The following is a 27,640-nucleotide window of genomic DNA, read 5'->3' on the forward strand; positions in this document are numbered from 1 at the left end:
CTTAGTATTTATATTACTTTGACGATAAATTCACCCTTCGAAGTCTAATACCAAGTTCAAAATTAGCTCTCAATTGGCCCTCCCATTTTGGAATATAATTGAACGACCGCGAACGAAGAGTCATTCGGTGCTTTCGGTCCGCCTTTCAAAGTCAGAAAACTCATTTGAATTACAAATATTTTTTGAAAGTTAATATTCATATTTGCGATCAGTTATACACGCGGAAAGAGCGTGAGAAGTTCAAGAAATTTCAACTTCTTTTGCAGCTTTTTCGGGCCTCAAAACACATCGCTTCCACGTTACAACCTTAGATTTCGTCCGCTCAGTCAAGTCCAGCTTGTGTCTCGTCGAAGTTGCTGATAAGGTGGCCCGAGTGCGACGTCGGGGATAAATGAATGTCGTTTTGTCTCGAATTTCTTCAAGGTAAATAGCTCGTGTAATTTCATCTTTAGAGAAGTGCAGTATCCGTGTCTCTTGCCGTTGCCCTCGTTCAAACTGGAGCTCTGGATATGGAAAGGAAAATTCAACCATGCACAGCCGCCCGGACAGTTCTACATGTGCCACGTGATTTACGGGCAACAGTGAGGAATTTTTACTTAATGGTTAGTTTATTGATAGCTAAATGTGCAGTAATTTATCTCTTCATTTCTATACTCGTTTTCTTATTCTACATACAGTCACTTGCGCTCACAGCATGTCAAAATTAGATTTGTTGTAAACGCGCTTGTTACTTCTCAGACTCCCAACCATGCCCGCAAAGTAAAAAATCGGTGATTTTGAAAGCATTTTGAAGTAGAATGGGTTTAGGAAACCAGAGGAATTTAGTTTCCATGGAGTGAGTAAATACCGGATATCTCGCGCCAGCTCAAATCAGCCGAATCGAAAGATCTTGGTTGAAACCTTGTGTTATGTGCTTTGGTGAGAAAATTCAACATTCACAGCAACTCTCCACCAGGAGTTTAAATAGTTACCGGTGAACTGTCAGAGAAATCTGACAAACTACTTGAGGGTGCCCAACCAGAAGAAGAAGAAGCGAGGCTCTTAGTACATTTGCTATCATACCACAGATACCGGAATAAACTTTAATGGCTGTGGGACTTGTAATTAGTTTCGTGTGCAGGGAATAAATAGCCTTTATCTCAAATTGCTTTTCACTTTCTCGAAGGATGTTGAATGTAATGTTACTTCTCTGTATTAGAATGTAAGCTTTTATTATCTCCTGATGTAGTTCTGTCGATATAGATACCGTTCTTAAGCATTAAACTGATGTGCATACTTAAAGAATGATGTGAAAGTTTTGTCCATTTCATTATCAATTCATTTATTTTTACTAATCACCACTATTCGTCACTGTTCGCGACTTTTCGCACTATTCGGTCGCTATTCGGGTTTTCTCACTAGCCAACAGAAGTTCGTTTGAGAGAGATAACGATGTGTTTGTTTTCGGATTATACATTTTTACCCCCAAAGAATTTACCAATATGGGTCAATAGAATTTCTTAATTTCTGAGCAGAGCCTTCGTCCTTTGTACGAGAAAAAATTTTTCTCTTTGAAAGGGGCTTTTTGTGATCAAGAAGGACAGGTTTTTAACTCAAACACGGAATTTCTAAACATGGATGGTACGTGTCATTTGAAATTTTAAATATTTAACTAGCTGTAGCTTAAAACCGTTGTCAAACAAATGTATCCATAAATCAGAAAACATTTTAAACGAGGGTCAAGATTAGAACCAAAAAACTCCTGTTACAGAATGTTTAGTTTGTTGCGTTTGTGTTTGTTTTCTATGGCGAGATCTATGTTAAGAATATGTAGTGTGTTCGTTTCTGTTCCCATGACATTCCACTCCTTCGTACTAAGTGCGTCGTCGCTTTCGTTTAGCCTTCTGCTTGCCAGGTGATGATTTGTAGGACGTTGTCACGTTCTCTTTGCAAACTGCTGTCTTCACAGCGCAGAGGCGATTTTCCAAGTAAATGTTCTCCATCAAAGCATGAAGTATATTATCACCTTCCTGAAGTGACTGCCTGTTTAAAGACTCGATAGGATTGGTAGTGCTTGGTCCCTGTTCCCAATCCTTGTCGTCCATTTCCTTAAAAGCCCTTGTAAACATGGTGACGTGATTTACACGGAACCACCATTTACTCCAATCCTCTAGCTTCGTCCAGTCTTTGTTGTGGATGGTGTCAAATTCCGAGACCAACAAATTGCCTTCCTTGTAATTGTCTGGTGCCAGAGAGCGCATCGAAAAGCAACAAAACATTTCTTTTTCGCACTCGTCTTCGATTTTGCTTGCTAGGGCTTTTAATATGCGAACTTCAGTGTCATTCATGCAAACAAGCCTGCAGGCTCTTTTAACTGATCGCTGCCAGTGAACCTTGCATCTCCTGGTCACTTTCCGGGAAAGGTCTTCACCCAGACGCTGTTGAATTCCTTTGTATTGTCCATCATCAAAGTCAACCAAGATAGATTTCAAATTCTTGCCATTTGCGAAGCGGGCATGATCAAACGTCACTTTTTTTAAAATCGTGGCGATGGACTTAGAGTAACTCTCACTGTCTTGTCTACTACATATAACTCTTGCCACCGCATTATACACGCACGTTTCGTCGTTAAAAGAAACAACGTTTAGGAGGAATGGGAAGAAGTCATTACCAGTAGAAGTAACGTCCATGAATAAATCCTCTGTTGTAATCAACAGTGTAGATTGAAATGGAGCCATGAAGAAGGCATACTTTCTGCAAGAAGTAAAGAGGTACTCGCTCCCTTTCATCTGATATTGATCCATCATCTGGTTGACTTATTCAATCATCATACAACTGGTTGCTTTTCACTTTTTTCCGAATTTTATCGAATCGGAGCACCTCGTCGAGTGGGCGTAGCTCTCTGTAAACAGACGTCCATTTGCCAAGGGCTATCTTCCTCTCTTTTTAAACGCAGTCGGCATTTGCTGCAGGCGAACTAGCTTCGGCTGGGACGTAACCAATTCCAAGGCCCTTCACACTGTCTTTTGTTTTTTTTTTAGCTGTCATCGGAAACAACTCTTTGGATGTCTTCTTTCACTCTATTTGATATGCTGTGTGGAGCTGGTTTGTTGTGATTGTGTCGAGTTACCGGTACAAGACCAACCATCGCCTTCCATCGTCATTGCAGGGCCATATGTAGACCATATGCAAACTACATGGTGCAGATGAAAGAAGAGATTAATTTTCCCAGTGACGTAAGCATCGATTTATCTTTTGTCTTTTAGATACCACATACTCACAGTCAGGGCCAGCACAAGTTTTCACGCCTTCACAAGGCCCCCGTCTCACGTACAAGGATGTCTTCTTACCTTCTACAATTATGTTGTGCTTCGTTGTTTGCGAGCCTCTTATTGGCAGTTGGTTGTCATCCCAGATAAAATGTGGCCGAGTATTGGCTTCAAAAGGCAACCTGCGCCAATCTCTTAAGTTGGCCAATGGTTTCTGTGAGGACTGTAGGTCAGTCTCGAATCCGGGAAATTCGTATTGATCTTTGTCTGTCAGCTTGTGCCAAGTATCAGAATGCTTCAAAACTTCCTTTAACTTTGGTAGGTGATGGTGTCCACGTCCACTCCTTTTCTTGTAAGTTTGGGTTGTCCAATACACCCAAACTGAGTCCGAGTTTAGAAAGTATAGAGTTGCGGACTGGGTGGAAATACATGTCGGCAAACGGCCGGACTCCATCAAATCCGATGGAGACGGGTTTCCGTGGCAAGAGTATATCGAACTCGCCGCGTGTTACTTCGCTAGATACTTAGAAAACATACAGCAAAGTAGAGTAGTGAAAGGGGTGAAATGTCGGTAACGGACTCCGTCGGATCCAATGGAGACGGATTGCCGTGGCAAGAGTCCATCGGACTCGCCGCACGTCAATTCGCGATAGTCTTAGAAAATATACAGCAAGGTAGAGTAGTGAAAGGGGTTGAAAATGTCGGCAAACGGACTCCGTCGGATCCGATAGAGATGGGTCGCTGTGGAAAGAGACCATCGGACATCGCCCCGTGTCAGTTCGCGAGACACTTAGGAATATATAGCAATGTTGAGTATAGTGAAAGGGATGTAAAATGTCGGCAAATGGCCTCCTACGGATCCGATGGAGACGGGTTGGCCTGGCAGCATCTGCTCACTTTAATAATTTACCTGAACTTAAACTTTCACTAAATATCTCCGCCGATGAAATACGTCACTGCGCTGACTCAAATAAACTCCCAATCAACGAGTCAAAGTCTAAAGTCTTAACGATTACCGGAAAGCGCCTGGCGTCTAAGATCAATAATGAACTTGTTGTCACATTTGAGGACAATAGGCTCGTAAATGGAAAAAGTCCAACACTTTAAGATTTAACAATCGATAGTTCACTCTCATTTGATTGTCATGTTGAAAATCTTTGCAATAAGCTTGCCTCGCGCATAGGTCTTTTGAGTATAATCAGGCCCTTTCTGTCACTTAAACAGCGACTGTTGCTCAACAATGTCATTATTCGCCTAGTAATGAGCTATGCTGACGTCATTTGGTCATCATGTGACAAGGAACCACTTTACAGAGTCTTGAAATTACAGAAACGTGCATCTAGAATCATTTCATATTCCGACCACCTAACACCCTCTCTGACACTTTCTATAAGCTGGGATGGATACCTTTTTATGAACAGTAAAATTAACAAATGTGTTGTTTTTTAGAAGCGCGTAAATGGCTCTCTTCCGAACTATCTCAATGAACACTTGACGATTAACAATACACAACATAACAGAATCACGCGGCATGCTAGCTATAATTAGATCTGTCCTTATTATAAGTGTGACACTGAAGGAGGCCGTTCTTTTGCTGTATCAGCAACAAGACTTTGGAATAATGTGCCGCTAAATATCAGAAAGATAGACACTTAGATAATATTATGGCAACGTCGAGGATGTGGAGGGGCTGTAAAAAGAACGACTTTTTCATGTTTAACCCGCTTGTTTCGCCTCATGGCGTTAAGAACGAGGTATATTTCATTGTAGCGCGCTTGCTTCGCCTCATGGCTCAAAGAACGACGTAAATTTCATGTGTAGCGGCGTTTGGTTTAAAGAACGACGAATGTTACATGTGTAGCGCGCTTGTTTCGCCTCATGGCTCTAAGAACGATTTATATTTCTTTGTAGCGCGCTTTTTCCCTCCTCATGGCTTAAAGAACGACGTATATTTCATGTGTAGCGTTTGCCTCGCTTCATGGCTTAAAGAACGACGAATGTTACATGTGTTATGCGCTTGTTTTGCCTCATGGCTTAAGACGACGTATATTCCATTGTAGCGCGCTTGATTCGCCTCATGGCCTTAAGAACGACGTATATTTCATTGTAGCGCGCTTGTTTCGCCTCATGGCCCAAAAAACGACGTTTATTTCATGTGTAGCGTTTTTCTCGCCTCATGGCTTAAAGAACGACGGATGTTACATGTGTAGCGCGCTTGTTTCGCCTCATGGCTCTAAGAACGACCAATGTTACATATGTAGCGCGCTTTTTTCGCGTCATGGCTTTAAGAATGACGTACACTTCAAGTGTAGCGCCCTTGTCTCGCCTCATGGATGAGAGATATTTTCACGAACTGACCTCGGGGGAGTTCGATCGACTCTTGCCAGGACAAACTGTCTCCATCGGATCCGATCGAGTCTGTTTGCCAATATCTTCAATCCCCCTCGCTCATGTTAACCTCTTACTTCCGGTACCACCAGTCAAGCGCCATACGGCCATTTCCGGTTCCGGTCGCAATAGGACTCAATCCGCCTGCTGGTGAAGGTAACCCGACTCAGATCAGGTGTATTGGACATGTGTGAGTAAGTTTTGGCGGCTTTCTCTTTTTTTTCCTCGTTAAAAGGATCGACTGCAGAATCGAGAACAAGGTCGTTGCGCGGACGGCGCAAAAATTCCTTACCTTTCTCGGAAACTTTATATTGTCTCCACACCCTGTTAAACGAGTCGCATCTAGTTATGTTGAAGTTTATGTCTACGTGCTCTAGATTTACTGACTTTCGTAACACTTTTGACCACCAATCATCGGAACATTTCAGCCTCATTAGCTCCGAACCGGTAGAATAGGTACGAGACTTTTCTAGAAGCGTCTGCATTTCTGGTGTCGAGAATTTATCTCTCTTACTTCCTTTAATCATACGATTAACTCTTCCTCTCTCACACCATTCTGATATTTTATCAGTTTTCCAAAGTAACTCGCATCAATTAAAACCGTAAGTCTGTCAAGTTTTCTAATTTGTACAAGGTTTATTAAAGCACCACTCTGAAAAGTTTGAGTCATTCAAGCTTTCATTATACATTTAAAGTTTAAGAGATTCCACTGTTTTCAATTACAACTAGTTTTTCCATGTGTTCGCTGGAAGTGTCCTTTCAGTTTTATAAAAAAACTTTTTTTGTTGTTTGTATTTCTCTAGTTAAGTTTAATTATTTACATCTCCTAGAATCATGATGTGTCAGTCTTAGCGTGCTATTCCTCGAAAGTCGAAAAAGGTCGGAAAGTGTAAATATTGTTTTTCCCTAAATTAAAATTAATTACACGCAAACGGACAAACAGAAAGGAAAAGTAAAGGGAACACCGAACCATTTCATTTGCGTACGAATTACTTTGTAACCATAGCGTTGGCATTCACATGTAAAAATAACATGTTACACATGTCACATTTTTGCAGGAGGTCTTCTAGTGATTCACTCCTATTTGTTTAATGAAAAGGACATGGCCGCATGGAGATACAAGTGACCCTCTCTTAATGAAATGGCAATCCATGTTAATTACGTTGCAAAAGACACGACTGTTATTCAATCGTAGAGACTATGTAATTTTCATGATTTCGCGCGAAGGGTCACGTGGTTTTTACAGCTATTATTATAACAAGTCTTTATTTCCTTGCAGAGAAATGTTACAATCGTGGAGCCGTAGGCCATATTCGGGCTCAATGCCGAAGACCCAGCCGTCGGGATAGAAAAGAATACAAAAGGGACAGTGACGTGGTGATATTCATTACACGTTGGGCAGACTTTTATTCGGAAGCTAGCCAAATTATTTTAGGCATTGTGACGGTTTATCCATGAGGACAAGAAACACTGTACAAAGGTCTAGTTTTTGTTCCCCACAGGTTCGTTGACAGTTGCAGTCGTCTGCCTAAAGAAAATATTTGTGCTAACAAATAAATGTAACTATTTCAAAACCAAAGGAGTGACTATTTTTTTGGCCTTTTTATTCTCCTATCCATTTTTTTTTACCAGTTCACAAAGCAACTAAATCTTGATAAATAAATAAAAATGATGGAAATCAAAGAGATGAATCTTACTCATGAAGTTTACATCAGACTTTCTGAGATCAGGATCTTCGATCCTCTCGAATAGAGAGAGGAGCGAAAGTGAAACAATCAAACAAGATTACTCTCTTGATTGCTCTAAAATTCAAAGAAAGTTAGCCCGCTGAAACTACGAGCAGTCCCTTTTTTTCAAGGAAGATCCATAATTACAAGGAACTCTCCAAGTGAGGCCCACATTTCCTGCACCTAATTCCCAGTGTTCCGCGCGGCGCGCTAGCTTCAATTCCTCTTTTGCTTTTTTTTTATTTTTGTTCCACCGAAAAGTAGGGACTGCTCGTAATCTATTGGTCTAAGGACTTTTTTTAAAGAATACGTTAAAAAAAAAAAAAATATATATATATATATATATATAAATGAATGTGGGGGTACACTGGCATAAAGTGCTCAATGCTGTGGTAGTAGAGCTAAGTATACATAAGTTAAAGAATTAAAGAGGACGCGTCGATTCTCTGTGACTCTGAGTTTCGCGCCTAAGCGCTCGTCGGACAGAACTTTTCAGGCGCGAAACTCAGAGTCACAGAGAATCGATGCGTCCTCTTTAATTCTTTAACTTATGTATACATACATATATATATATATATATATATATATATGTTCAGTAGCACAGTACATATGAACAATAGCGTAACATGCAAGAAAAATACAAAATATTTATAAAGGAATCAAAAACCTCTTGAAACTCTTTATTTAGAGAATATATTACAGTTCTTTCACTTATTGCTTTATTTTGGGACATTTCGGTTAATTTCCAGCAATTTCTCTATTACCCATGATGTATTGCGACCCCACCCATTTTCATTTTCATGATCTCTTTCATGTGTACCAGGCTTGTTACATAACAAAAAGCTTCTAGAAGCTTCTAGGGTGGTTTCAAAGCTGTTGTTTTTCCTTCGATTGCACGTAGCCGAGTGAAATAACGGTCGAAGTGGTCGAGAGTTTTCGAAGTGACGCGCGGCTGTTTTCGCTTTCTTTCCTCAATGTAACCTGAAACCCTGAACGAAATGTTTCAAAACGTTTGGGATTTAGAAAAACGCTTCTTGCTCCCTCAATTTGCTATATTTTCTCGTGAAAATGAGCAGTTAGCTTCGTTATGAGATGAGAATGACACGGCAGGAAATTAACATGTTTGGTCCAACGCCGGCGGTACTGCGGATGGCTTACATTTGGCATTGCATCCTTTATTTACGGAAAGACGCGGTATGTTTCATAGTGTTTGGGAATCAAACATTTGCTTCATTCTCAAGATTGAAATACACAAAGTCGCTAAAACTTTCTGGACTGGCTCTCTAGAAGATGAGAATTCCATTGTAACAAGCTTTTTACTATCACGGCGTTCTATGCCACCGAGGGGAATACGTTTCTCCTGATTTCATGGACTGAAACATGGAGCGTGATGCTTGTACACTTGAACAAAAAGTGCTATTTTTCTCTAAGGTTAGTCTATCTTTAAAATTGGTACATATACATCTGAAATCTCTGATTTATTGTGATATTTTAGGTGATTTTTTCCGTTGATATCTTCTGCGAGAAACACAAGAAATTTTAAGATAATGATAATTTTGTGTATGGGAATGTTACGCGTGACGCCCTAAATTATGCATATTTTTGGAAAAATTAAATTTGTAAAAAAATGAGAATTCAATAAAAATCCATGATATTATGCAAAGTTGTAGAGTATTATGTCTTTTTTATTTGTGCCAAGTCTCGGCATTGTAGCTGGAAAAGTACGAGAGATATTTTTGTTTATGTTTGCTTCTCTGTGTTTGTACACGTGAACTGTGCTACTGATCATATATATATATATGGAAAGGAAAAAAGAGAGAACCACAACCGCAAATATATGCTTTTTTCGCAGGCCTAAGGAGAGTAGCTGTTTTCCGGGGGCATAGAGATTGACCAAATTGTTCACGGGTTTAAGATTTCTTTCTTTCTTGTTTGAAAATAGAAAAGGAAACAAGAGCAAACCGGATCCATCTTTGTATCGACGAAGAGCAAAGAATAACAACAAGAGAATTTCTATTCTCTTGATAACGACAAGTCAGTTTACAATCTCTTGATAACGATTAAGATTGACACGTAAGTTATTCTTAAGAATGTGGCGAAGAACCTGGTCATTTAATTTTCGTTTAGGCGGCCATAGAAAGCTATCACACAAAAAGGAAAAACAAAACGCACACGTTGTCGAAGGAGAGATTTGAAAGCACAAATACAGGCATGTGCATTTTCTACGATGAATCTTTCAAATTCTTGAATAGAAACAGACCAAAAGTCAGCAATATACTACACTTCTGTAGATACCTAATGTCTAATCATGGTCTTTTTTTGCGCGTGCGTTTAGGCAAGTGCAAGGGACTCGTTTGCTTCGAGATTTGCATCGTGCAAATCCACAGATATACTCTGTAGCCCAACTTCTTTCTGCGTGTCAGGCGCATGCGTGTGTGTGTGTGTCTGCGCGTCCATTTGCTCGCGGGCGTAATACATCGCTACTTCGTGTTTCGTCTCTTGTAAATCTTCCAACATGGTTGTCCACTGATCTCCTGCCATTGTAAGAAATCTCATCGAAGCTATATCATGTAAAACGCTGGATATTCTATACTTCTCTCTCGGCGTGAATGGTTTTGTACCAGGCTGCGCTGAATCGTCTTCTAAACCATCACCTTCTAACGTGTGATCAGCTCCCCTTTTGATTCTCTTTCGATTTGCACTGACTGTGAAGACCAGTATCCCGGATAACACTTCACCGAGGCGATAACACGTTTGAACCGCCCACCAAGACCAAGCGTCAATATACTTCACATCGGAATAAATTCCAAAAACTCCAGCGCTGGAGTAGATAAACATGACAGAAAGGATAAGATTATTGACACCTGAGGCGTATATTAATCGGATGTAAAGCAATGCTCTTTTATCTTTGACTTCCAAGTGACCGTAAAGCTTTTTATCGAGTTTATATCCAACGACAAAGTAGCCAACACCAAGAACTGTGCCCCACACTATGAAAAATATCTGGCAGAAAAGAAGCATGGCTTTAGCTTCGATGAAGCTCGCCACGACAAATTCAGTCGTCAACACCAGAACAAAGTGCATTACGATGATTTTAAGAATAACACCGAATTTTTGCATCTTTGGAGGAGCCAGGGAAACTTTAGCAGTTTCGACCAGAGCAAGAATGACTAGACAATCGGCCGAGGTAAGACACGGACCACCAAGCGACCACAAGAGACGCATCGCAAACGTGTTGTGTATTAGGTCTCCTTGGTGATATGGATCTGTAAACAACACAAACATCCGAGTAAAGCCCAGAATAAACATTATGGCGTTTAAACAGAAGCCAAGGTACTTTTGCTTTAGCCCTGTGTACAGTCCAATCACAATAAAAAATGCAGAATAAAGAGCATAACCCAGAAATATTAAAGCAAAGAAGTAAACATGAAATTCCCAGGCTCCGCCCCATTCCTCGAAAGCAATTGACCACTCTGGGCCGGCCTCGGGCCAGGTCTCAGTCGTGGCTTCCACCTCCGCATCTGGATCTACTGCAAGAGGTTCGGACTCAGCTGTCGGTAACAGAGATGGACTGGATACCTGTCTTGCAAGGATCTGCGAATGCTTAGGATTTTCTACATTATTTTTCCTGTCTCTTATGCGTTTAGTAAATGGAGAATCGCCCGTTGGTGCAGTGGATGATCTTTCTTGATCTTGAAGCCTTGGTCGAAGTATACGCCTCGGCTGCCTGCATTGACTAAAAGAGGCCAACATCAAAAGGATCTGAAATTGAATACAGCTATGGTGTTAAAATATCCAAGACGTAAAATAATGTAACATCTATTGACTCTTATTATTTTGTATAATAACCCTTAACATATGACGGCTTCTCAATAAAATGCAAGTCGTTTGAAAGCCAGGTAGCGCTGATTCAGCTCTGAAATTACATAATTGGTCGTGATTTTTACTGAAGAACAGCATTCATTGCAGGGCTAAATTTCGTAGGATATTTTCTCACTGTTAAGTGAAACAATGGTCTAGCTAGAATATGGCACTACCACCGTTTTCAAGTGCAAAACTGCTGGAATCAACAGATTGTAAAGCAATTATTATAATTCTGTTTAAGTAGTTGTATTTCACGAATTTCACGCGTACATTTTCTGCAACTGGCAAACCAAAAGAACAATCAAGTTTCTTACCACAAAACCAAACCATATTTGACCACTTCTCATCACAGTTTTACTCAATTACAGTAACTTCCTATATCATTGGATTTAACGGAGTTAAAAAAGACACGAGAGGCTTCAAAATTAAGTTGACTATAGTGGCAGAGCTCAGCATCTTGACGTCATAGACTGTTTACTACGTCATAGTTTTAGAGTACTAGTCTTTTTATTACGTATTTCATGTTTAATGACGCGTGCAAACACAGTCGGCTTTCTCAAGGCGCTATGCTTCAACCAGTTTGAAAGAAAAACTAAAAAACTATCTTAACTGATTAGGTTACCGTGCAAGCTGAATCAATCATTAGCTTGAAAATGATTTTCAGGCTAATATAAATTGCTTCAGCAGTAGTTTTTGTGGATGAATTTTACCAATTACAATGATTTGTATGGTAGGAATAAGATTTGCACCCCATTCCCACTGTTATGATTTTCATACAAATTACTGAATTTTCTTTGCTAAATTTTCAAATGCTGTAAAAAAAGCGCTTCTCCTCGGAATTGAAATTCTGAGAGGCAGTGGATCTCGCGGGAATTTGAAGCTCTCTTTTTTATCCATCCTACACGCTAACATATATCATGCACGTTATGCACGTCATCTGCGCGTCTAGCGCATCACATGAGTATGCAAACCCGTCTATATGCAATTGGTATGGCCCCAGTCCTTCCTTTGGTCAAAGGTACACTATAACTTCATAAGAACATCATACGAAGTAAATAAGGAGTATCAAAAGTATGTCTCGAAGGGAAGGTTGCTGGTAACAGAAGCAGAAGAGAATAGTGAAAGAGGTGGCTTGGCGACATATCTAACCTGTCTAACCGGTCTGGTCATTACTGCATAACTCGATTTTGTCTCCTTATGATGCCACCCAAGACCGTGAACTCTGGAAACTGATAGGTCATGTGAACGCTCATTCTGCCACAGGGGATAATTTTGTAATAATGACTCACTAACAAAAGCAGTGAATGCTTATGCAATATGGCAATAAAACCGGATTTATTTGGTTGCATGTGGTACAAATAACCCATCGCAAAGCACTGCCTTCAATTAAAGATGCAGATGTTGGGCGAAGAGATAAGTATGCTCAGCAGATCATATCATTTGTATTTACATCATCAAAAATGTTTTTGGGAAATCATTCAAATTTCCACCTCCTGATTTCAATTAGCGTAAAATCTTTTGAAATGCGCTGAAATTTGCTTCAGAGGCCGCCATTTTGAATCTTGCTTAGCAACTTGGTCGCCTACCTACGACCTGATTTGAGTCTCAATACTCTTTTTGTATCCCTTGGTAAGGTGATCTATTCAAACAATCAGGAACCATACATAGGGACACATTTTAGTCAAAACATAATTTTTCTAGGCACACTACCGCCATGGGTGTGCTGCAAGCCCACTGAATTGCGTTCAATTCGTTTGAATCTTTAGGGTACCTGAGAACAATCTTCGAAAGGTTAAGTAAATCATCGAAATCTCGAAAGGTTGTGGTAGTATATTTTTGTAGTATGATTTGTAATCATATGGTTACTGGGGCATAATTACCCTTTAAAACGACTTGCTAGAATTCCATTTTAACCCTGATAAGTGTAATATCAAAACTTTGTGCATAATATTCATGTAGACAACACGATACGCATCTGAAGCCCTAGCTTAAAAAATTCTCACAGTTGTAATGTTATTTTCGTATGACAAAAAATCGATCAGTGCAGAAAAACCTTGCCAGCCTTCCTGTTACTTAATGGTGCGTAAAAATTTGATTTTCTCGATCATCATGTGACCTTTGCCCTCCGAGAAGAATCGTTTATTGTTCAGTAATTTTCTTCCGTGTTTGCCATATTTGGAAGTGTTGTTTCCGGGCATTTACCCCAAGTATTTCCAGAGTTTTGTCTCTTCGAGTCAATCTCCTTGATGCTAGTTTCTCCAGAATTATCAGTTTGGAATAATGGCTTTAGCCGAGTCATTTTTCCGGGTGGAAAGGCCGTGTTACGTGTCTTTTTAGCGTCGTGAAGAGCTGTAAACATGCTCGCTCTTCTTGATTGTACGCGTCTTAACTCAAGTTCTAAGTACTCCTTTTCCACTTCCTCGCCATCGCTCCCTAAGTCGTCAGTTGTGTTTACATGTGGATGTATTTTCGTTTTCCCAGGCAGATGAATTACAGACGAAGTCGTTTTTGTTTCTACCCAACATTCCCCATTATCTTTCATTGGGGGATCCAGATTTGTCCCGTACCAGTTCTCACCGGTCGCAGCCAGAGCCATTTCACGGAGAGCTGTGAATAGGCTTATTGCACTTCCACTGTTTCTGTCAGCGGCGACTTTTTTACGCTTGAAGCAATTTCTGAATCTTGAGGACCACGATAAAGATTGCGTAGAACCGATTCCTCCCGGGATGATTGTGTCTAAGCTTTTTTCATCCGTTAACTGAGCGACTGCCTTTTTCACTCGGGTCCTTTTAGCACTAACTGTGAATATCAAGACACACGCGAGGATCTCGCTGAAGCGAGACATCGTTTGCAAGGCCCACCAAGGCCATGCATCTACAAATTGAACATCTGAATAAACACCAAATACTCCGCACGCTGAATAAACAATGATTGCGCATAAAAAGTAGTTTGCTAAGCCGGAGGCGTAAATAAGATAAATGTATATTTTGTCCGCTGTTTCTTTTGGTTTTTTGTGACTGAAAAGTTGTTTATCCAGTTTGTATCCAAGGATAAAGTTTATAGTTCCAAGCACAAAACCCCACGTAACAAAAAACAACTGACAAAATAACAACATAACTTTCGCTTCCACATAGTCGGCAACTACACAGTCTGTAGTTATTACAAGTGCAAAATGAAAGCTTATGATTATAATGTTTGTGCTTGCTTTCTGAAGCTTAGGAGGTGCAACGGAGATTTTTGCCGTCTCTATCAGGGCAAGAATCATCAAACTGTCGGAGGCCGTGAGACAAGGGCCTGCGAGGGACCAAATCACGCGCATCACCGCAGTGTTGTGAATTATACCCCCTTGATGATATGGGTCCAAAAACATGACAAGGGCCCTCGTGAACCCAAACATCGACACCATGATATTGAGGCTCACGCTCAGGTATTTTCCTTGCAGACCGTCATAAACGTTAGCTATGACGTAATATCCGGCGTACAAGCCAATCAAAAGGTATATCGTCGCGTAAAGGTAAACATGTAGCTCCCAGGCCCATCTCCACGTCTCGTATGCTTGTTCCCAACGGGGGCCTGGTTCTGGCCAATTTTCCGGCGTTGGCGACGGTTCAGTTTCTCCTTCTGGATATTCTGAGGTAGGCTCCGTGTATGAGTGATTTTCACTACTGGGTTCTCCTTCTGCTTTGGATTCTCCTTCCGCTTCAGGTTCGCTTTCCGGTTCGGATTCAGGCTCTGCCCTAGTCTTCCTCGGTGCTCGCTCTGTCAAATAATGGAAACTTTCAAAAAAGTACATTTGTCGGCTTTAAAATACACTCAAAACGAATCCTAAATTAATTCATTTTAACTCTGATCCTGCGGCAAAGAGTAAGGAAGAGAGAAAGAGTTGCAGGCCACACAAACAGACAGACCTAAATAGGTTCGAACGGACGGAAGGAACGATAAACGGACACCGTAATCGATAAGGAAGAAAAAGAAAACGAATAGGGGATGCTTATATTACATTTCCCATCTGATGTTTTCCACAGAACAAACCACTATATTCTAATTTAGGGAGCACTCAACTTAGGTTTCCTATTTCTGATGAATCTTTCGATATCAATGGTTGCCACTCGGTATGAGACCTTTATAATTAACGATCTGGTTTAATTCTTCGAAAAAAGTTCTTGCTTTATAATTGCAACGAAACCCAAGAAAATCACAAAAAAGTAGCCTTGCTTCAATTTGAAACAGTGGCTATATACGAAATTATACTTCACTTTTCAAAATTTTGATAAAGAGAGCGCTGATAGAACGATTCCTGGAGTTCAATATTGTCTTCCCTGTGGTCTGCCAACTACCGGCCCACCACTTGAACTAATTACTTTAAATATAAATATCATATCTTACCACCTATGAGGTCTAACTAAAAAAATAGACAGAAAAACCTGAATGATATTGAGGGGACATACCAACCTTCATTCTCCGTCTTGAAGTCTGTCTCGGATATAAACATTCCTTTTCCGCCGGGACTAAATTTGACAACGCACAAAAGAATCTACATAGAAAAAGATAAAAAAAAAGTTTTTTTATCCGACATAACAGCTGTCTGTTACAAAAGCTGACTGTTTCTTGCTCTCGAATTTGAAATGATGTTTAACGATATACCGCATTTATTCAATCGAGCCCTGCGGGCTTTTTAAAATTTTAGATCTTGAAAGTGGGCGCTTTGTCGTGGTAGGTGCTTATATTTGAGGCTGTGCGCAGACTAAATTTACGCCATTTTCAAGAAATAGTGAGTTTATTTTGCAACTAAACCAGAAGTACTAACAAAGCGTGAGAATGTCACAAAATAGAATTTAACCATTCCTTTAGAAGTTTATTTAAATTTATAAGAAATTTCGGTATTAGGTGAGATATCTTGATGGCTTTTATTCAGTTAATAATAGAATTTCATTGTTTCTAAGGTCAGTTGGGAAGTGGGTGCTCATTCAAGGTGGGCGTTTAATTAAAAATACGTGGTGTTAGAATCGCAATGAATTAATCACGGAGCCCACGTTAAGTTACGCTTACAGAATTTCCAATATAAAAAGTCGCAATTTTTCGACATGAGCGTTCTGTTAGCTATGTGAGATATTTTTGCGGCATCTATTGAACAGTAAAGTAAAACTGAAAATTTCTTTACATCAGTGATTTTTGTTCGGTAGTTGGATGAAAAATTTTAAACCCAAGTACAAAGCAAATGGGAGACGAGTTGAAACCGATATGACCATTAGCTAAGATGTGCTTGCATAATTCCTTTACATCAAACGATATCTCGATTGATATTCGCGCAACAGAGGACTTTTGCATAGCCTCATCTAAACTCTAGAAGGGTTGGGAAAATTCGAGGAGTTATGTAACTTTCATGGGTTTGCATGACTTTCCCAAACCTGAATTTTTTTAATCTACCATTGCTTTAATTTTATAAAATATTTTTGATAAGAGAGAATAGAAAGTGTGACGTGACAACCGTGTTTACATACTCTTATATCAATACACCCTTAGACCAAATTAATGAGAGCACGTATTCTATCTTGAATATTTCATAAGAGATCTTGTCCAAAGTAAGAAGAATCAAAATTTGAATGTGATGATGAATAGGTAAATATTGCTATAAAGGTTTGTCTTTGTCCCTTGTGTGTCTGTTTGTAAGTTTCTGCAAATCATGAGACTCAAAGCTAGGTTCCGTTTTCGGTATGCAGAGCAGAATTCGAGCGAAATTTAGGTGTCAGAGCAGCGTTAGTACTTGGTTCCGCAGCAGGAAACGCTAGGAGTCCTAGCAGGCAAAATAATGTTCCCTTTCCAGAAAAAATTAAATCAAACTTATAGTCCCGCACGCAAACCGTTAAGCCAGAGTAATTAAACTTTTATTTTTTTTAAGAGGATAAGTTACAAATTTGACTGTAATAAAACAATATAGTCTATGTTAGCGTGCATTAGTAAGTTTAGAGCTCGACTCAGTGCCCAAAGCATATTTATGTCCAACACCAAAGTGCTGTTACAGCAAAACAGCCTATAAACGATCACGCGAGTAAAAAGGCTAAAATGCATTTTAGGCCAACAAAATGCGAAATTTTAGCCAGCGAAAAGAGTTGACGACGTGATAGTTTTTCTGGGAGGCTTTAAATTCTGGATATTTTTTTAAAGGAAACTAAATGAAGAAGTCATAACTGTAGAAAACTTGGTGGGACTCTTTGTTTTAAGCATGATTAAGTTCTCCTAAGATCGATACCCTCTCACTTATCTATGTTTTGTTTTACTCAAATTTTTTACTTGTTTTGTTTTTTTTGTTTTCTTTTTCTTTATTAAGAATTTTTTCTGTTGGCATACTTAAATTTTCCGGAGCTCCTACTTCCAGTGAGTGTCGAATATGTTCACTCAGCAGTGTACCTGCTGTTATGTAACTTAATCAGGAGACATCGAGTCTACGAAAAGTAATTAGGGCTACACCCAAATGGCTCAAAGAAAACTTCATTGTATTTACTTCTCAATTCAAATTCAGTTTTGTGAAACTTTGAGAAGAGTGCGTGGGCCGAATGAAGTGTGGTGTTAAAAGCTTGAAGTGTATTTCAAAAACTCTCCGCGATAACATGATCTGCAGATCAACATTGGTGTTTTTAAACCTCCGCACAAATGAGCTAGATTTTCAAATTGTTCATCTGCAATCCCTTTTAATCCTTGTTATCCACTGGCATTTGTTTTCCATTTCTTTTTTGGTGTCCATTTTGGTGTCTTTCTCAAATCAATTGTTTTGGCATCTCTTCGCTTTAATAATAATTTTCCATTCCGCAAGAATACGTCTATATATATATATATATATATATATATATATATATATATATATATAGATTCTATATATCCTTCTTAAACAAGATTCTAAAAAAGCGACAACTTCTCTAAAGCTGTAATAAATCATTGTGCAAAATACCGCCAAAAATTAACTAAGCACAGGAAACGACAAAAATTGTGCATTTTCCTGGCAATTGAAAGCATTAATCAGACTCTTTGTAACAGCTGCCGTCAACCGCTACAATAATAAGGAAAAACTGTTTCAAACGACCTATGTTTTATATCACACAAAAGTCTTACCAACATTGATGTAAGAGTTAAATTCATCTCGGTTAAGACCATTCTTCATCAGAGTAGATAATGCTTCTAGGGATCTAAAATAAATACAAAAAAATATTATTATGCAAGAAAAGAAAATAATTTAATCTGTGGCTATGCCGGCAATATCCATGATAACAAACTGATGAAAATCCAAAAACAGAACTTGATCTGTTTTGTAACATTTACCCCGGATGTCGAAGGATCCAGTGTCACAAGCAGCACCGATAAGTTCAGATATGTGTGGGCTTCTTCTGAAATCTTCGGGAAAGGTGTAAAACTTTGTTTGTTTCACAAGAAAAAAACTGTGACTGCTAATTTCTGGGTATAACTGTCTGACCCGCCGCTCTGCTTCTAAAGCAATTCGAATAACATGTACCATCTGCCGTTGCTCTAAATAAAAAATTCATGTAAATAAGAGGGGTTCTTCTGGTCACTAAGGCAATATCCTGAGATTGTCACAGGCGCTTTTCTTGTATGGCTAAAAGGCCCCATTCAAAGACATAATACCAAAAGTAATTTCATTTAAAACGAAATCATTGTTTAGTATAACTCACACAGAGTTGCTTATATTTCGCTACCTTTCTGATCATTTCAGAAACTGTAAATAAAACTAGGGATGAAATTTAAATTAGATTTTTTCTACATACAGCCAAGTGGTGGGCTCATTTTAATAATGAATAGGGAAAAAAAAGCAAGTAAAGCTGACACTGCCAGTTAAACTCTTGACGCTACATCAAAGCTAGAAACCAAGTTAACGATAGAGGTTTAATGAAAACTGACAGCGTATTATGTGTACGGAGAAAAATAAAAATCATTTGGAAAATTATAAGCTTATTCTTTTCAAGTTAAAGACATCCTTCTAGAGAACAATGAAAGTAGTACCAGCCTTATTAAGAATTCCAATAATTTTTCTCTACTTATGATAACATTGACATGTCCTTCCGCCTCACAGAAAGAGAAGTAAAAATACCTTATTAACACATGCGCGATACGGTGAATCGAAATGTGGCCTCAACAAAATTACCATTCAACGCTATCTTCGATATCCATAGGATAAAATTTGCTCATTTCTTCATCTTAGAAGACCTATTTTATTCCACTATACAGCTACTGTACGTGATGTACTAAGATATTTTGATCTATTTACTCATGCAAAAACTGCCGTCTTCATATACATGACAAAAAGAACATCAAATCGTTAGCATTCGCTCTATCAAATGATGACATCATGTTTTTGACAGTTCTTCAAAGGTAAACAAGAGCTCTTTGCTGTATTCATTAACTATACTGGGCCGTTTGGACGTCTCTTGTTGCTACCGAACTTATTCGATTAAATGCCCTGAACGGTTGTTAAAGTTCTGAACCGTGAGAGTAGGCGCTTATTCGAGGCTGAGTGCCTCTTCAATTTTCGCCATTTTCTTCTAATAAAAAGTTTATTTTGCAGCAAAATTATAGATAATAACAGAACTTGAAGATGTTCATGGGAAAGTGAATTTAGAGATTGCGAGCCAGTAAAGTAAATAATACTCCTCTGGTGCACTCCAGATTATTCGAAGCTGAGCGCTCTTTAACTTAAAATTAGCTATCTACAGGGTGGGCGCTTTTAGAGGTTGGGTGCCTGACCGAAAAAAAGGTAAATGAAGCACTTATTATATAATCCTATTTACTTCCCTCTCGGACAGTTAGTGATAAACACCAAAGAGGACAGGAGAATTAGTGTAGGAGCGTAGATTGAGCTTGAAGACATGATACTAAACGCTGGAATCCACCCTGAACGAAATATCTAGTGGACAACCAAACATTATTCATCAAGAGAAAATAATGGGACGGGAATTCATACGGTTATAATTTAATTGCGTTATTGCAAATCGCTTTACGTTTTGCATACATATGCTGCCTTTCACTCGCGCTAAATGAAAAACCTCCTTCCTCTTTCAGTGAGCCTTGATCACCTGCGAGTTACATCGATAACTTGGCGAACAGCGACGATATCGGTTTCTTGAATTGAAATTCAGAAATAATAAACTTCTTTAGAAAACAACGATGCAGACGTCAGGAGTAAGACTTCCCTTTCCGCTCAAAGCTAAAAATAGCCCGATATATACCGGCCAACGCCATGACTTTTCCTTACTGTTTTTCCCTCGTTTTTCTATTCATATAATCAGCAAACAAAGATATTTGGCAAAGTCAAATGAATGAATAAAAGGTAGGAATGGGTTTTTAAAATCTTTCATCCGACTCACAACAAAGTAATAACGATGTGAAAGGCATATTTGTGGCGATTAAGGGGGGTTAACCAGAAACGGTGAGTTTACACGATCCTTCTTTTCAAAAATACAGCTCAAACTTCTTTGATTTTTTTAATGACCTTCCTCTTACTGAGTTTAAGCTTTGCCCATCAATCTTCGAAATTCTTGTGTCATTAGTTTTTGTAACGTTGAGTTATATGTAAATTTAGCCATGAAATTGATTTACACGGAAACGGTTCTATGATTGAAACAATGTTATTTGGTAAAACATACCTGGTCGATTTTGCTTAATGTTGTGGCCTTATTGTATAAACTTCAGCGTATTTTCTCAACTCTCCTCGACTATCTTGAAAGCTCTTCGAATTCAATCAAAGTATTTGCGAAGAGGTAACTCAAATCAGACAAAACATAATCAAATCCTCAGTGGCAGGAGGTAAACATCCAATTGGCCATCAAAAAATGTACATTATAATGGCGCACAAACCATGAATAAATGGGTTACCACTCGTTTCCCGTTTCATTTTTCTATTTTTGTTGGAAACAGGCTTTTAGGGCGAAAGCTGAGCAAACCCTGCCGGAGGGGAGGGGAGGGGAGGGGGTTTGCGCTGAACCTATAGTAATGCACAGTTGACCAGGAAGACAATCCCCTAAAACCTTAGTCTACCTTCTCAAGAGGGTCTCAAATTTTAACCGTTAGTCGTTAAAAAAAAGTTAACCTGAAAATTTTTCCTATTAATTGTAGCGGAAAGAATTTAATCGTAAGACCCATCAGCCCACTGAGACCCTATCGTAACTGTGTACAAAACAGATAGCGATGAGCTTATTGAAAGAGTTTTATTTCCTCATTTTTTAACCCAAATCTCCGGTTCACCCGCAGTTCTGAACTAGTCCAGGCAAAACAAATCATATATCGCTAGACTCGATATTTTGTTTTGAAGAGCAAGTTGTCTCCAAACTTCTTTTACTATCCGCGCTTTTACTAAATTTATCCATCTGTATCGAGCTTATTGCGAGCACAGGCACGGTCGAAATAATAAGAAAAGTTTGCACGAATCAACAAAGTAACAAGGATTTCACTCCATAACAGTACTCTGGAGGTTTTTCTCAGTACTGTTTAAGTGAAGCTCTCAGACTTTCACGCGTTGGGCCAACATCAATTTTTTTCGCTAAATTCTTTACTCGCGCGACAGACTTTGCCGTAAAGGAAGGACTGCTCGTAGTCTAATCCTGTTGGGGTTTAGAGCAACATTTCATTACGCCGGAGTAGTGCGCGCTAATGAAATAGCACTTCTTATCCGACACTCCTTTGTCTGCCACTTAGTTGATGTCTTGCTTCGGCGATATATATAGAAAAGAATATTAGAGAAACTGTGATCCACTGAAGCTCTGTTTTTGCTCTTGCCTCTGATAATGCTTTTAAGGGTTTATCCACTTAAAAGTAGACAAATCACGATAATAGAAAATTCTCTCCTGTTAATTGCAAATGATTAAAAAAACGTTGAAAAAAAAAAAGAATCAACTTGTACTACTCAAAGGGCTGACACTGAAGACACAGAGAGTTCTTTTACGATTCATTTGTCGTCCTCTTGGGTCTAAATCTCTTCAATAAGAAAGGGACAATTTTCTGAAATGTCAATACCTTATTCATTGTATTTTTCAATCAAACTGGCCGTTCTATCTATTTTGCGCAAGTTAAAATCGAACACTCGACAAGTTTTTGTAAACCACAAAAATTTCATGTCACTGTCGCTTATATCAGCATAAGTTTAGAGATAGATATCAAGTAATTATTTCTTTGTAAAGGATTCTCATTATTGTGTCGGACTTGCTTATTGAAACAAACAGTCCATGATTTGTTAGTTCAAATATCAAACACGAGTCTCAGGACTAATGGGAGTTTGTTTGCTGACTTCGGGGAAAAGATGAAATGAAATGCCACATTTTGCATGGTGACGTGTGAAAAATAGCTAAAGAAAAACTGTTCAGAAACTATTTCTAACGGTGTGTTGTGGCAGGCGATAAAAACATTATAAGCTCCCAATATTTTTAATATTTTATCAAACTTAGCCTGATTTTCACTTATCATATATTCGAAGAGATTCATTCCCTCTCAGTCTGATGTCTCGGCTACCCCATCGCTGCCCTCATTTTACTGATACGTCTTAGAAAATATATGTATTTTTTTCAATGAGAAACTACACTGACTCGTCATTAAAAAAACAAAAACTTATTTAACCCACCTGTTCTGTTCTGGATGGTCTAAATCTGCCTGGAGTTTATCCACTGGAAAGCGATAACTCCAACAAGCGAATCACCAAACTTGTGGTCATCAGTCACATTAATTGTTCGTCGAGTGAAAACCTGTCGTCACAGACATCAGAGCATTTTCAATAAAAAATGCTAATGAGAAGTTTGTTTAAAATATTTTTCATCGCTGCAACATTTCGGACTAGTTCTTGGCCTCTTTCAACTCTGTTCTTGGCCTCTTTCAACTCTCTGAATCTTGCACTAATCAAAATTGAACACGGCAACAATTCTTTCAATCTCTCCTATCAGTCCACTATCTTGGGTCGCTTTGTGAATGTCGTAAAAACGAAATTGACATTCAAGGAAAATTAAAAATTATATTCCAAAGAAAAAAAAAGCAGTCTAAGGTGATGTAAGAGGTGAATGGACAGGTCGCGATTGATTTCAATTTGTCATTTGATTGTTGCGAATGTGAATAGAGTAGGGAAGCAAAACAAAGACCACTGTAATCGCTAGTTACTTTTGACTTTCAATCATCAGTTGACAACTGGTCGTAACTCAGCGCTGTAAGACGGATGAACAAAGCGGGGATAAACTTTTAATAGAAATCTTTGTGCTGCGTCGGCGGGCAAATCGACAGCGAGTTCATTATCAGAGATCCGTATCTATCGTGAGCCTTTCTCCAAAGCACTGCACGTCCAAATATTTCTCCGACTGCACGCCTTCCCTCCCAATTTCTACTTTAAATTCCGTATTTCTTGCGCTGAATAATTCATTCTTATGTAAGCATCAAGTTAGTGGCATATTGAAGTTGTGATCGAGATAGTCACTAATCATATTCAATTTTTTAGGTTTCGATCGGAGATTTTTGAAACGCATCAAAGGGTCCGTTTCGAGGCCTAAAACTGTCTTTTTCTGCATTTCTAAATATGCAGATATATCTCAGAGGAATCCTCGCTCATACAGATGATATCACAGTACCTTTTAACTAATAGCATCTATATGTTAATTCTTTTAAAAACCTCTTTAATTAGTTCATCTCACAAGAGAGGGCCAATTAGGTTAATTATTGTTCAGAGCAAACGGATTTGGTTGTTCTGTCTTGAGCTGACCAAAAGCTCGAATAGTCCTAATTTTTTCTCCCTCCATCTTATAATTCATTGTTTCTTTGGAAATTTTGTGTTTGAGGCAAATTACATTCGACTGATCATAAGTCCTTTGTATTTTGGACATAATTTCAGAAAGTTGCAATGTCAGTGATGAGTAAGTTTACAGTCCTTGTATGCTATCCAGATTTCAACGACTAAAAAGTGGTTTCAGTGCCTATTGCATGTCTCACAAAGAAAATAATTGGTCATTTTCTCTTGATGTCTTGTTCTAAAAGCTAAATCTCTTGAAAAATGGTGCCACTTGCCGTTGTAACGTCCTGTGTGAGTTCCGATAAATGTATTCAGAAAGATCTGACCTAACAGAAAGGATGCCCAAACATGCAAAATTCTCATTATTTTCCTTCAATGCGCTTCCGCGCTAATTATTCCGTTTTTCTCATCCTATACAGAACCCTTTCCTTAATGCTGATCTTGAGGGCGTCACGAAACATTTTCACGCATCAAATGTAATGGAAGTGGCCTCAATCGCTTGCAAGTCTCTCTTCCTAGCTAATTCAGTTAGCTAAGAAGTCGGAAATAACGTGGGTTTGACTTGTCATGGAGAGTTCACATTTTGTACTATGTCACTTTTCTAGAAATGCTTCACATCTTAATTCATGCAGAAGATTTCATATACGTGGTTAACAAATGTCGTTTTAACAATTTTGGACTCTGGAAATAAGATTTATTTCATAAATTGCTAATAAGATGCATTTTATGACGAAATGAAACATACCGAATTTAAAAGAAGCCGTATTCTTACACCAGTTATAATGAGGCGTAACCAATTTCATCAATAATGCAAGTCAGTTTCACAACAAGCATTGATAATTTCCACTTTTATCTTATATTTCAGTCTGAACTAAGCAAAAGAACTTTTTACGGGAATAATTTATTCTAGAATGCTCATTGTTTGAGTTTTTTTGACAGATAATTTGCGGGGACTGATGTCTAATTTGACCAACTGGCTCCATGCCAAATAAATAGTTGGGACATTTGATTTCGCACGCCTGACAAAGCGACATATTTTTGATGTCAGCACATGCAGTTGAATCAGAAAATCGGTTTACTCGAATATGTCAACTTGGTATAAATCGCTTACAAAGCAACTAACTCACTGTAAAGACACAAATCATCGGATCTGATATCTGTTTTGTGCCTGTATCTGTTTTCTCTATTTAATTATCAAGCATTACCCAGAACAAAACTGTATTTCAAATGCAGTACATTTTCTTAATGAAAATTTCGTCCATTTTTTATCAACCAACCATTACGCAACGTATCCTTAAAATCTATGTTACTTTGACGCACATGCACCCATTAATCAATTTGATTACGAGTTGTGAAAAGAGTTTCTTTGATATGATCATACCGAGAATACGTTAGAATTTTGCTGTTGCGACGGAAATATATGATTCGCAAATTTGGAATAACAGAGAGTTTGTCAACACTAAGCAGACATGGACTCGTGGGCTTAATTCTCTGTTGTTTTATTAATGACAGAGCTATAACAAGCTTTCAGCGACTGAGTAAGCTGCTTTTCTGTAAATAAAAAATGTACCTTTAACTTATTTTTTCAACTACGCAAAGCTTACCTTCTCTTAGATTAGCTTTCCTTTCGGGAGTACACTGACCAGATCATGGGAATGACAAAATAGGCGATCGACTTCCAAAGTCCAAGACGTTAGTAATTTTCTTTCGCGAAATCCTTCCTTTCACCAGCACATCAGAGTATTTGTAATCACAACAATGGCAGTTAATAGCTTTGAGCAAATAATTTATTGGTGCTTGCAACTAATGTACATTTCTTTATCAGTTCTTTTCCAAGGACAATGCCCTGTTTGTTAGCTAATGCCAGGTCCTGATTGTACCACCATTTCTTGGAGAAACTGCTCATTGAGGCCTGTTTCACCTTTCATCAAAGTCTTTCCTAAACCTCGCGCAAAATTTACTTTAGTTTTCTCATCCAATGAAACAGCAACAGTTCAGTAGAAAAGAACAGTAGATGGTCAGTTTTTCAGGTTCACAGTGCTGTTAATTACTTCAATTTCCCGTACTTTTCTGTCCAGAATTCAAACAATGGAAGGGCTTTCAGCCTTGAACAACCATTTATTCAACCAAAATTAATTTCAATTCAAGAAGGGATTTAAGTGGAACAATGATATCAGGAACAACTCTAATTATTCATGCAAGACCAACACAAGAAATAGTGAAGGTGCCTGGGTTAAAATTAACTCAATAAAAAAAAAGTACAATTGTAAAAATTAGGTATCGATACTTTTCATGAGGTTTACGTCGGCGTTATGTCGGTTTGTAGACACTTTCGTCCGGATTTAGAACCTTCCGTCCGATTTTGGAGACTTCTGAAAGATTTTAGTTCGTTTTGGTACAAACACATCGGTCCGACTTTGGATACTTCTTTCCGATTTTTGAACTTATAAGTTTTTTTTTCGGACGCTTCCGTCCATTGCATCATAGATCCGTCTGTTTATGACCACCTCTGTCCGATTTCGGAAACTTTTGTCCATTTTCAAACCCTGGGCTATTCTCCACGACCTCAGACAATTCCATCACATTCCTGACGTTACTGTCTTTATTCGTAACTCTTCGGTCCGATTTTAAACATTTCCGTACGGTTCCGGACGCTACCATCAGTTCACAGACGCGGCAATGTCGAACACTCCTGTCTGATTTTAGACGTTTACGTGTACTTCGCTTTAGAGGGTCCCAATGGGGTAATGGCTTTTACCGATAACGGTTGAAATTTAAATTTTTTTAACGTAAAAGTTAAAAAGGAAAATGTTTACAGTTAGCTGTTTTTTTTAAACTAATGCTTAAAGTTTAGTAATTTTACACCCAACGCCTAAATTGTTTTGCTGTTTTATTACAGCTAATGGTTAATCGTAAAGGGCCCTCGGTTAAGGATGCCTACGTCCACTTTCGAACCTTTTCGAACGACGAACCTCTCAACACATCCATCGAATACATAAATCAGTCAGCTCTGCTGACTGATTTATGTATTTCCTGTATAGACCTCATTACGCTTCATCGACTAGGAACAAAATTGGGTCATGTAATATCTTTTTATGGCGTGAACAAACTAGTCTAAAACAATTAAAGACGAATCGACATCATAGAAAATTATTTCGAAGCTATGCACGAGCTTCATGTCGTAAACGCAGATTATGAATAATTCGGGTCCTCTGGGACAAAGATTTACTTTGATCCTACACGTATTAAAAAAAAGGTGAAGGAAAAAAAATTTTAAAAAATCAGACTTCACTCTTATACTCGGCGCTATTTAGATGTTTCATTCAAATATTACTTTGGTATTGTATAGAGACTCATCAAGGCGTAATTTTTTCGCGCAAACGAAGGCAAACGCGAGGTTAACGCGAATCCTCGCGCGTAACTAGCACTTAGCGCTCGCCTTACGCTTGCCACCGTTCGCCTGACAACGCATTAAAAATCACGCCGGTTCCGCAGGCTGCCTTGCATACGCTACAGAAACTGATATAGTTCTCGACGAACCTCTCAACACATCCATCGAAGTATCTCTTTGGTTACTTTCACAACCAATGCTCACAATAAACAAGCATTGCAAGACTAGCATTTTCTCGATCAATTTTTTTCGCGATGAA

General features: G+C 38.7%; 3 protein-coding genes across 17 annotated transcripts; 1 reads left to right on the plus strand and 2 right to left on the minus strand.

Annotated features, from left to right (window-relative positions):
* The first annotated feature begins 1,306 nt into the window (after window positions 1-1,306).
* LOC149042590 (uncharacterized) lies at window positions 1,307-7,215 on the plus strand. Of its 12 annotated transcripts, none has more exons than XR_016188198.1 (6): window positions 1,307-1,967; window positions 2,697-2,750; window positions 3,021-3,215; window positions 3,571-5,830; window positions 6,467-6,515; window positions 6,916-7,215. XR_016188198.1 is itself a non-coding variant. In XM_089211565.1 (5 exons), the coding sequence occupies exons 3-5, from the start codon at window positions 3,177-3,179 to the stop codon at window positions 7,092-7,094; spliced, it is 267 nt and encodes an 88-aa protein (XP_089067691.1). In that variant the 5' UTR covers window positions 1,307-1,967; window positions 2,697-2,750; window positions 3,021-3,176; the 3' UTR covers window positions 7,095-7,215. The 12 variants fall into 12 exon arrangements, 2 of the variants coding, with proteins under 2 accessions (XP_089067691.1, XP_089067690.1); XR_016188200.1 differs by having other exon boundaries at window positions 5,729-5,830; XR_016188197.1 differs by lacking the exon at window positions 6,467-6,515.
* A 2,144-nt stretch (window positions 7,216-9,359) lies between these two features.
* LOC149042591 (uncharacterized) lies at window positions 9,360-11,699 on the minus strand. Its single transcript, XM_089211627.1, has 2 exons — window positions 11,542-11,699; window positions 9,360-11,125 (listed from the first exon to the last, which is right to left on the minus strand). The coding sequence occupies exons 1-2, from the start codon at window positions 11,572-11,574 to the stop codon at window positions 9,695-9,697; spliced, it is 1,464 nt and encodes a 487-aa protein (XP_089067753.1). The 5' UTR covers window positions 11,575-11,699; the 3' UTR covers window positions 9,360-9,694.
* Window positions 11,700-12,540: 841 nt separating this feature from the next.
* LOC113687073 (uncharacterized) lies at window positions 12,541-25,658 on the minus strand. Of its 4 annotated transcripts, none has more exons than XM_027204778.2 (4): window positions 25,595-25,658; window positions 18,335-18,408; window positions 15,680-15,761; window positions 12,541-14,986 (listed from the first exon to the last, which is right to left on the minus strand). In XM_027204778.2, exons 2-4 carry the CDS (start codon window positions 18,374-18,376, stop codon window positions 13,374-13,376), a joined length of 1,737 nt encoding a protein of 578 aa, XP_027060579.2. In that variant the 5' UTR covers window positions 18,377-18,408; window positions 25,595-25,658; the 3' UTR covers window positions 12,541-13,373. The 4 variants fall into 4 exon arrangements, with proteins under 4 accessions (XP_027060579.2, XP_089069284.1, XP_089069285.1 ...); XM_089213158.1 differs by lacking the exon at window positions 25,595-25,658 and adding an exon at window positions 22,845-22,952; XM_089213159.1 differs by lacking the exon at window positions 25,595-25,658 and adding an exon at window positions 19,326-19,496.
* Window positions 25,659-27,640: the final 1,982 nt, after the last annotated feature.

The sequence above is a fragment of the Pocillopora damicornis genome, chromosome 7, assembly GCF_964200805.1.
Source record: "Pocillopora damicornis chromosome 7, jaPocDami1.2, whole genome shotgun sequence".
Classification (NCBI taxonomy): domain Eukaryota; kingdom Metazoa; phylum Cnidaria; class Anthozoa; order Scleractinia; family Pocilloporidae; genus Pocillopora; species Pocillopora damicornis.

Excerpts from the sequence above, each read along its gene's own strand:
- LOC149042591 (XM_089211627.1), bottom strand. The coding sequence starts at position 11,574 with ATGAGAAGTGGTCAAATATGGTTTGGTTTTGTG. Across the intron at positions 11,126-11,541 it reads AAATATGGTTTGGTTTTGTG|ATCCTTTTGATGTTGGCCTC; the intron begins GTAAGAAACTTG and ends ATTCAATTTCAG.
- LOC113687073 (XM_027204778.2), bottom strand. The coding sequence starts at position 18,376 with ATGGTCTTAACCGAGATGAATTTAACTCTTACATCAATGTTG. Across the intron at positions 15,762-18,334 it reads TAACTCTTACATCAATGTTG|ATTCTTTTGTGCGTTGTCAA; the intron begins GTAAGACTTTTG and ends TTTTCTATGTAG. Across the intron at positions 14,987-15,679 it reads CTTCAAGACGGAGAATGAAG|AGCGAGCACCGAGGAAGACT; the intron begins GTTGGTATGTCC and ends ATTATTTGACAG.
- LOC149042590 (XM_089211564.1), top strand. Across the intron at positions 1,968-3,245 it reads GCGCAGAGGCGATTTTCCAA|ATACCACATACTCACAGTCA; the intron begins GTAAATGTTCTC and ends TTTGTCTTTTAG. Across the intron at positions 3,478-6,915 it reads GGTTTCTGTGAGGACTGTAG|AGAAATGTTACAATCGTGGA; the intron begins GTCAGTCTCGAA and ends ATTTCCTTGCAG.